This window comes from Macrobrachium nipponense, chromosome 5 (assembly GCF_015104395.2).
Source record: "Macrobrachium nipponense isolate FS-2020 chromosome 5, ASM1510439v2, whole genome shotgun sequence".
Lineage (NCBI taxonomy): Eukaryota > Metazoa > Arthropoda > Malacostraca > Decapoda > Palaemonidae > Macrobrachium > Macrobrachium nipponense.
Genome location: NC_061107.1, coordinates 122,493,397 through 122,504,134, shown reverse-complemented (window position 1 = coordinate 122,504,134; position 10,738 = coordinate 122,493,397). Strand labels below are relative to the sequence as shown.

General features: G+C 35.1%; 1 protein-coding gene across 1 annotated transcript; it reads right to left on the bottom strand.

The window, feature by feature from the left end:
• Positions 1-594: 594 nt before the first annotated feature.
• Positions 595-8,295, bottom strand: LOC135215191 (uncharacterized). Its single transcript, XM_064249671.1, has 5 exons — positions 8,198-8,295; positions 6,612-6,739; positions 6,188-6,304; positions 5,113-5,345; positions 595-1,343 (listed from the first exon to the last, which is right to left on the bottom strand). Exons 2-5 carry the CDS (start codon positions 6,714-6,716, stop codon positions 890-892), a joined length of 909 nt encoding a protein of 302 aa, XP_064105741.1. The 5' UTR covers positions 6,717-6,739; positions 8,198-8,295; the 3' UTR covers positions 595-889.
• Positions 8,296-10,738: the final 2,443 nt, after the last annotated feature.

Here is a 10,738-nt window from a genome sequence, read left to right as displayed (position 1 = left end):
TAATTCCTAGTTAATACATTATCAAATCATATTTGTTTAATTAAAACAATTGACTACACCATAATACAATTGACTACACCATGCTCTCATTTCAATGTTATACAGACAATCAAAACCAGAAATGCACATTTATAGTAGTATATAGGACAGCTAGAGTAGCCAAAGAGGGTTGTGGGTTTCCCGACCAAGTAATCACATTGCAATCTCAAATATATCTATAACAGATTTTCATATACCTGAGGCCTCTCTTCTTCTAAATCACCCGAATAGTAAGGCTCAAGGCTTGGGTGTTTTTTGTTGGTGAAAAAGGCCCGAATAATAAGGCTATAACCCTTGGCATGTTTTTAAGAATATATATATATATATATATATATTATATATATATATATATATATATATATATATATATATATTTGCGTGTGTGTGCATTACCAATAAGATGTCCAGATTTATATTCCAAAAAGAAGGCAAATGCTTTTTTCATTTTCCGTGAATCTCATCGAAGGGTCTGTCCAGTGAAGTGAACAATGTACGCGGAGGTTAGATGAAGCTATGTGGTCGCAACTAAGATGGGACTGAGAACTGGAAGGTTAATTGTCTTTGGATATCAAAAGATCAAAGGAGGTTTCCAGGATGTATGAAAACACACAAACAATAAAGATGAAAGGTATTAATTCACCTCTTATATTTATATAAAACTGTGTACTTAGTATTACTGTTCTTATGGTGTTCTCAATATGTTAAGTCCTTGCACAATCAAATAAGTCATCAAAAACCCAAATTACAATAGTAAGATTGAAATCAAGACAAGTCATGATTCTTGTGTGAAAATGATGACTGAATTACAGGACCCAACCTCGCAATGGATCTGTACTAACAGAAGGACCTCTCACTGAGCAGGGATTATCCTGTTGACATAGTGGGTTTTCCTCCAGCCTGGCAGCATCTTGAACATCAGAGCAGAGGCGTCATTATAGTAGATCACAACGCCATGAGGAAAGTACCCCTCAGACATCTGGAGTCGACCCATCACCTCAACGAGGAGTCTTCCCAGCCCACACCGCCTGTACTTAGCATCAATCCATAACCAGCCCACAGTACCGTGAGGGGTGGAGCCTACCTGTGCGATTGGTGTTGCTTCTTCTTCTGCAAAACTGATGTCATTTAAATGAATGACCTTCTCCTCCCCCACATCTGGGTCTAAGTAAATTCCCAGCATTGGCAAGTTTTCCGCCAAGCTACAAGTAAGGTCTAGAGATGCGCCCTTCCAGTATTTGTTACTTTTCAGCATTTTGTGGATGCCTGCTCTCCCCATTCTCTGAACCTTCATGCCTGCTGGACACCTGTTTCAGAAAAAGTAAGACCACTTAGACTGTTACAAAAATAAAGAAAGATGAGAGATGAATGTTTCAGTGCTCAGTACCTAAATCTAATGAGGGCTCTTCTCTCTTGGCTCTGCTTTTTTTTTTTTTTTTTGTTACAAAGACAGTGACGACTTCATAAAAACTTCTCAATCAGTTACTTCTGCATATCTTTAAACTTGAATGATTCATTTATAAGATCTAGGTCGTCAAGCTAAACCTAAGACAACGAAAAGGAGTTTGAGTGTTTTGACAGAAAGATTTCTAAAAATCCAGAAAATAAATGAGGAGAAGAAATACAGCCGTCTATAGGTAGACAACCCCGCAGCTGTCCAATCAAGTCAAGGCAGAGGCGTTTGACAGTAACCCTGGAGCTGAAGGAAGGAAGCAGAAAGGGACTTAGGGTAAAAGGTTAAATAGTAGCAGAGGTGTTGGACAGTAACCGTAAAGAAGAGAAGCAGATAGGGAGGTAAGGTAAAAGGCTAGATAGTGGGTGCAGCCAAGGGGCCAAGGAAACATTGCTAACTCCCTCTATGGGGACATTATGAAACTTACTTTGATTCTATTCTTTCTTCCTGGAAGCGAAAGGGGTGTTCTTCATATACTTGTATCTGTGTAATTTCTGTCCGATTTTAAATCAGAATCCTTATCTCAAGCCCTTGATCACTGATTTGATTCTTTTCTAAGGGTTTTCATTTTATCTTCTTTCTCATCATCTACTTATCTCACTAACTGTTCCTTCCCACTTATCAGCTGAAATTGTCACCACATCTTTTAAGCTCCCAGTTTACATTCGTCTTTCTGTAGCTTCCTCGTTTGTAATAAGTTACATTTTTCCTAATTACCTCCTGGTACAAAAACAGTATATGTGTAATCTCACTTATGCATTGTCTCCATTATCTTTGTAAATGTCAATAGCGAGAGTTGAACAGACTTCATATGCATATATAATAGGCACGGGATATATATAATAAGTGGAAATCAGGTCGATAAAGGGTGACGTGAACAAGATTGGAATGCAAAAAACAGTACAGTGTCAATTGTTTAGAAAGCTTACAAACATTGGAACAGACGAGACAAGCTTACGCATCATAATATCTCCAGTCGCATTGGTGAGATCGCTAGCACGCAAATGACCTGGATTAAGTTTAAGTATATGATCGTAACATCAGAAAAATGCAGTTACATGAGTACAACAGTGCGTTTGCTAAATAGGACGTGTACATGGGACACGGGAAAATGAACGCTAATCAGAATCAAGAAAAGACTAGAGTGCATACTTTCATACCTCCATTAGCATGTGTAAGTACACGCGTCTGTTAGAGCAAATGAATTAGATATAATCTCTAGTATAGGAATTTTAGGATCATTAGATAAGAACTTTTAGTGACCACGAACTACGGGAGGAGGCACTCAGAGATCTATCAGATAAGGTAAAGTGAAAGAGAAAAACGATGTTGAAACTTTGAACAGTGCCATTTATTTCATAGGTTCTGAAAGGGGAAGTGGGGTGTGACACTTAACATTATTGATGAACTCTAATATCATCATTTTTTATTTCTTTGCAGATGGATTCGGATTGTCACTATCTAAAATGAATTCTCTAGACATGCGTTTGAGAAAGACTGATGGGGGTTATTTGACAGTGAGAATAAGTAGTGATAGTGCTATTCAATATGATTATGCCTAACAGTAATGGCATCTCATGATTTGGGATTTTAGATTCATTTTATTTCATTTTCATGTTAACTTTTTTGGGAAAAATAAAGACTATTGTTCGTATCTCAAGGCTTTGAATAGCCTAAGAATTAATTATTGATTTCAGCTAAGCAGAGAGGGAAGGCAATGGAACATCGAAGGTAGGTCACATTTCCAAGTTAGGAATTCTCTCCTTTTAGTTAAACCGGGTCATTTTGACCACGTAACACATATTGTACAGTTTATTCTGTCTCCCTAAAATTCCCTCATTTGCCGTAACTGATAAGTGAGTAATAGTGAGCTAAAATAATAAAAGTTTTTTAGGAACAATGGCACTAAAAGTTCCTTGCAAGATTCCTTCACCCCGGTGTCCGGTAATTTCATCGCAGTAATTACATCGTGGTAATTTCATCGTGGTCATTTCATCGCATGGTAATTACATCTCATATATTTTCACTGTATTGTAATTCCATCTTAATAGATCGTCAGTGATTTCATCGTAAGGTTTCTTTTACCGCAAAAAAATAAATGAACAATAAAATATAATTAACTTTTTTTCTGTAAAACGTCCAAGTATTACTGTTAGAGTTGTTGATGAGATCAAAGTATAACCTTCTAACTAGCATTTTTGCCTAACTATTACGTAGCAAATGGCCTACTTGTTGACTTTTCCCAAGCAGTACGTAAAAAGGAATATAAGAAATACTAGAAATACCGCAGCACAAATTCCTGCAAATCCAGAATGTTTATTGCAGTCAAGCATTCCTCCACAAATAGGATAACACATTCAAATTCCTTCTGTTCAACAGTGATGATGGATCAGACCGGATTATTTTATTTTCGATACGGAGAAATCTTCAGGTATTATCTAGTGCAAGCAATTGGTATGCAGATGGGACTTTCAAAACAGTACCGCCTTATTTAAACAACTATACACAATACATGATATCATGAAAGGTGACGTTTTGCCTCTTGTTTTCGTTTTAATGAGTAACAAACTGAAGATAGTTGCATTAAGCTTGTGTCAGAACTAAAAGTTTTAGAGCCAACCTTATCACCAAGCATAATTATGACTAATTTTGAACGAGCAGCGATTAATGCCTTTAGAGCATTTTTTCCTAATTCAGATAAAAAAGGTTGCTTTTTTCACTTCTCACAATGTTTATTTCGATCCATTCAATCAAATGGTCTGCAACAGTTGTACGACAGTCATACGCATTAAAAATGCGTATGATTGCAGCCATTGCATTTGTTCCTGTCTCCGATGTGGTTAGCACTTTCCACTATTTGATTGACAATAATGATTTTCCTGAGGAAGCTCAGCCTGTCTTAGATTACGTTGAGGATACATGGATTGGAAGGCCAAATCGTCCATTAGTACGTCGCCCCATCGTTTGTTCATGTGTTATGGAATTGTTTTGAGAATTTTTGCTCTTGAACTATTTTTTTAATATATGCACTATATGTATTTGTTTGAAAATAAATTATAGATAAAAAGCTTTTTAAAGAATGTCGCTTTTTTTACTATCCTCTTTTTTCTTAGACTGATTAACTGAGTTAAAAATAAGACTGGCGTCTAACAACTAATAATCATCGACACTAAAAAAATAAATAAAAAATAAAAATACATTTAAAACCCCACACTAAATAAATAATTTACTTATAAAATAAAACAAATTATGCTTTATTTTTTTAGGCAAACCTTACGATGGAATCATTGATGATGTGATCTACTACGATGTAATTACAATGCGGTAAAAATGTATGAGATGTAATTACCATGCGATGAAATTACCACGATGTCATTACTGCGATGCAATCACAGTGAATCCTTCACCCATGTTACTCCAGCATATACTTTTTAATATATGATTCATTCTATAATTGCAACTTAACATTATCTACCCAATTTCTCTAACTTTGATTATATCTTAGCACTGATCACTGTTAATGAAATTGTTCAGTCTAGAAATGTGATTCCATTGTCTTGTTAAACTACTTTGAATTAGAACATATTAAAAGGGAGAGTAGAGTCCTCCCACGAAGGGTTTACCTCAGAGGACCGTTTTGTCGGGTTTCATAGGCGTAACATGAATACTGGTTTATCTGGAGGCGCCTCTCAAAAATTATCTGAAGTGTCTCAAGCACTGCATCTAATTGGTAGCTTGATACGAAAAAGACATTGACAGGGAGTTCCTTAACTATATCCAAGAAATGACTGCCTTTCATTACTTTGATGAGCAGAGGAACCTCTTCCTCTCTGCAATATATGCTCATGTTCTTCCACTGGAAAAATAATAAAAATTAAAAGTAAATAAAGATAGAGGAAAGTAACCAAAGAACTTGTTACATATATAGCTTACTGGTAATATTCACCAAATCTTGTTTAGTATTTTAGGCAATGCTGATGTAAAAGAAAATTTGCTCTCTTAGGTTAAAGTAGAACCGAAAATGATAATTAGACTAAAAGCAGTTGCAGCTATCTACACTGACCTTGGTCCAGTTCGTATACTATGCTCAAAACCTTCGTAAGAAAAATTTTCTACTCCATCTCTAATCAAAGGCCAGGCTTGATACAAAGTGTCACAAGCATATAATGAACATTAACCTACAAATGTCTTTTAATATCAAATTCACTCAGCTTTGGAATAAACTCCGAAGGAGAATTTATGGTATAAGAGATCCGTGACAAAGTGGACTTACCACTTATCAAATCCCTTTTCTGTGTTTAGTCTGAGGTTAAATGGACTTGATATTAAATGACATTTGTAGCTTAGTGTTTGTGAGCATAAAAAACGTCTCTATGCAGGTGGGGAAATTTCATAAAGAAATCATTTACTCCACTTTAAGTCTTCATGTGACAAGTAACCATCTAATAGGGACCTTGGATATATTTTAAGAGATTATCCTTAAATCTCCTTATTAAAAATTATTGCTTGTCTTGGAAGACCAGAAAGATGAGATGAACATTTTGATCAATTATAGGTATTTCTAAAGAACTCCAGTGAGCATTACAGCAAAGTTTCATGTGAAAGTTAAGAAGTCCCACATATTTCTTTCTTTCACTTCCTCCATAACTACACAGTCCTTAATGGTAATCTGTTATAAAAACAGATGTTTCCCCTTACTTCTATCAGTGACCTCGAAATGATGATATGTGACTCCAGATAATTCCTCGGCACGTAGATCTCGTACTGGAAGCAAGCGTTCAGTCCCCTGGCGGTCAGTAGCAAAGTGTTGTACATCTGCCGGTGAACACTATAAGATTAAAATCTCTTTACAGCAATATTTATTCTTAGTGGTATTGATAATATGGCTCTCCATGTGGCAAGCCATATAGCAGTAATGTTTACTCGTACTATCAAAGAAAATTGTCACATTTGCTATGTTACTTACTGATAGCAATAATTTAGAAATCGACTATGGGCATACTTGACTCCAGCCAGACAAAATAAAAAAAATTGGTGAAATAAATGACAAACCTATATCTTAGCCAACTGATTATTAATTCGAAGAGAATGTCAAAACATAGGAAAAGGATCCAACTCATACTTCTATGCAATAGGGGTAGTTGTCCCTTATTCTAGCAGCAAGGGCAAATATCTCTTCCTTTTCCAGAACTTGACGAAGCTGAGAACCGACTTCCTCGAAGTTCATGATTGGCTCTTTGATCCTCCTCCCTGATAAACAGACAGTTTCTTTTAGTTTGTTTCGTTGGAAAGTGAAATATTGTTTTGGTTTTCTATAGTAAAATCTTCTTATACGCTGGTAGAGCTCACATAACCGGAAACTCCTCCATGTGAGGAACTGAAAAAACCTCAACTTAATTGAAGGTTTTCTAAATGTAAATTTTTGTGCTTGCTTTGGTTTTAAAAGTTATTTTCAAAACAAAGAATGAAATGTTCCTGGGCCAATTTCACCCCACATGAGTATTAAGGGTTTATATGCAGTTTTATTGAAAACACTTTTTGTAAGGCACGAAAAATGTTTTATGGATTGAAAAACCTGAAAAGTTGGGAAACAAAAATCTTTTAGTGCTTCCTTTTTATACTTGTTTTAATAACATCCCGAGACAAGTCAAGCCACTAGGTATTAATGTTGTGTTCAAAACGCTAGGAACTACATATTAGAAACTTGCTGATCAGAAATTCACCTGGAAATGGAACAAGTTATATTTATAAGATTCCTTGTAAAAATTGTAATAAAACCTACGTAAGAGAAAGTGGAAAGACATTGGCAGTTCGATTAAAACAGCACAAATATAATGTAAGAACTGGTAATATGTCAAATGCATTATTTGTACACATGAATAGTAGTGATCATGGTATTAACTGGACAGGCTCCAAGGAAATTATGTTTTGCAAAGATTTAGTGAAAATAAATTTAATAGAATCATGTACAATTAAACAAGACTGTGATAATTTATTGAATATCAGCCTAGGTTTATACAAAGTTGATGGAATTTTAACGAAGGGTATTCTAAAGCAAGTAGGCTATTAAGTATTAGGACTGTCTGGTAGTTGTTAGCGTTGTTTGTTTTTTAGCATCATTTGTCTTGCCATGAAGTCTTCTTGTGACTCTGTATTTGTTTTCTTGGCACTTGTACCTGAACCCTGATGAGGTGTAGAAATACATGAAAGCGCTCGGTTCAAGTCATTTCATTTCACCCTTCTCCTGGCTGTATGCATATATATATATATATATATATATATATATATATATTATATATATATATATATATATATATATATATATATATATATATATATGTGTGTGTGTGTGTGTGTGTGTGTGTGTGTGTGGTGTGTGTGTGTGTGTGTAGAACAAATGGAATGCGACTGTAATCAACGTTATTATCAAATAGCACTTCATCATCCATAGCCTCTCTTCCTTCCCTTGCGCCCCTGCTCTCTCTCTCTCTCTCTCTCTCTCTCTCTCACTCTCCTCTCTCTCTCTCACTCTCTCTCTCTCTCTCTCTCTCTCTACTTTCATCAGTCAAATGGCACTTACTTCAAGGAAATTTCAGAATGTTTATAGTGTAACACCCAGTCTAGCATGTTTTACGTTATTAATTTTTATATTTGCTCTGATAACCAACACCAATACAAAGTACGAACATTTGTTATCTGTGAACAAACCTTTAACCAGCGAACAAACTCGAAAATCCCAACAACCCTTGCAGAGCCACTCACTCCTTTTCCCTGATCCACCGATGCGTTTCAGAAGACTGTGAGCCAAGAACCCCAATGCCTATGGAACCTCGAAGTAGCCTGAGTCTATTCATTTTAACGCACACCTGAATGTTACTCAATACATTGTGTCCTTTCAGTGCCTGGCCCGTCAAATTTCTTTATAGCTGTTTTGCGCATATGTGCATGAATCATTAGTAATCGGCATTTTGAAAGAATTCGAGAAGCTAAGAGGGCCTTGTGGCTATTGCACAGACGTACGAATCTTGTAAAAAAGTAGGTCCTGTGTGTCTTGTATTTCCACAATGGTACCATGCAGGATGTATGTAATAGATTCGTAGATGAAAATGACAGAAGAATATACAGACGTTACGCTTTCAGCTTTCATTCCAAAGTCATCTTCATGGTACTAACCACTTTTTAAAAAATAACTGACACAAGAAAGCAATAAACAAAATTATAAAAAGTAGCACCAACTTCAATATCATCGATAAATACTGAATGCATTCGATACACTCTTGAGAAATGTATTCTAAGCACATCTTTGCCATCACTGCTAACAAGCTTGTTGACTGCAGAGCGTTCAAATGATTTCAATGCAACCGCGTAACTTGTCCATTTTATAGGTCACTTGGTCACGAAACAAGCTAAACATATTCTGGGTGGCACCTGGCCATGTCCTCATTTACTGCTGGGTGGCTAACGTAAGAGAGGATCGAATTCCAATGATTAGTAAGCGTTTCGTAATGTCTTTTAACAGCAATATATAATATATATATATATATATATATATATATATATATATATATATATGTGTGTGTGTGTGTGTGTGTGTGTGTGTGTGTGTGTGTGTTTGAGTGTGTGCGCGCATGTGTGTGCGTGTATTATGTATGTATTTTTTAACTAAAAACAATAGCATAACGATAAATGTGTGTATGAGAGAGAGAGAGAGAGAGAGAGAGAGAGAGAGAGAGAGAGAGAGAGAGAGAAATAATTTTTTTCAAAGAACTAATATTACTTTCATATAATTCGGAATTTAATTTTAATTTTAAACATTCTTGAACAGATTCTTTTAACTGAAAAAAAAGCAGATATATATTGAATGTAGAGAGAGAGAGAGAGAGAGAGAGGAGAGAGACCTACAAAGAACTAATTTCAATTATATATTTCTGAAATTAACTTTTATTTCAGATATTCTTGAAAAGAATTATTTTAGCTGAAAAAGGAACAGACGGTAACCGTTGAAGACACAGAGAGAGAGAGAGAGAGAGAGAGAGAGAGAAAGAAAGAGACCGAAGGTTGCACAGAAATAGTCTAATCTACATATTTCAGAAATTAAGCTTGATTTTAGGCATTTTTGAAGAGGAATATTCTTCCTAGTTGAAAAAGTAGCATATATAAATATAAAAGTTATATATATATATATTGATTTTCAGTTAGCTACAGGGATGGCAGGTGATGGGAACAAACGAAGGTACGTCACGCTATCAGATAGGAAGTCAAGATAGGAGTTTACTCCTTTTAATTAAATATATATATATATAATATATATATATATATATATATATATATATATATATATATATGTGGAGAGAAGAGAGAGAGAGAGAGAGAGAGAGAGAGATGAGAGATACGAGAAGAGAGGAGAGAGAGAGAGAAACCGAGGAAGGAAAAAAAGAGTGGGAAAACGGCTTCCGCCCAATTGACGGAATGTTCTGAAATTGTTTTTTTCGCCGGAGCTGTTTTGTTTCACGAAGTAAACATTCTGAGTTAATTAGTCACCATCTCGTTTCTCTAAAGATAATTCAGTTCAGGATGTTTATTAGAAAAATATATAAGAATATATAATCATGTATATGCAAACATAGATAGATAGATAGATAGACAGAAGTTAATTGACCACATCATATACAGTTATTAACATTACAAGCTCTTAAATATGATCCAGTACATCAAATTGCGCATACGAATAAATCTTTAGAATAAAAGAACATATCTCAACTAGAACACTCGAAACCAAGCTATATAACATCTTCAGCATATTAATTCTTGAAAATAAAACTGTCAATGTAGCTAAAAAAAACACTGATAGAAATTTCCTTACAAAGCATAAAACTAAATATACTCTATAATATCAATTAAAAAAAATCATAACATCCGAAATGCCGAACAATGCCTGTGAACAGTTTCCAGTTCTTTCCTCACGCGATCAATACAGAATTAAATGTATTATTTTACATTGTTCTGACTTATCACGATGGTCCGAAAATATGTCCCCAGTACTTGTCAAATTAGAATGATTTCCTATATATATTCTGCGTTTAGGACAATGCTGCAAAGTCATCTTCAAGGTATTAACCATCTTTAAGAAAACAACTGACACAAGAAAGCAATATAAAAAATTATAAAGAACAGCAACAGCTTCAACATCATCAATAAATACTGAATGCATCCGATACACTCTTGAGAAATTTATTACAAGCTCGTCTT

What these genes read in the sequence shown, in the direction of transcription:
- LOC135215191 (XM_064249671.1), bottom strand. Translation starts at nt 6,716, where the DNA reads ATGAACTTCGAGGAAGTCGGTTCTCAGCTTCGTCAAGTTCTGGAAAAG. An exon ending in ACTACCCCTATTGCATAGAA is followed by an intron (nt 6,305 to 6,611) that starts GTATGAGTTGGA and finishes GTTCACCGGCAG; the next exon opens with ATGTACAACACTTTGCTACT. An exon ending in TTTCGAGGTCACTGATAGAA is followed by an intron (nt 5,346 to 6,187) that starts GTAAGGGGAAAC and finishes TTATTTTTCCAG; the next exon opens with TGGAAGAACATGAGCATATA.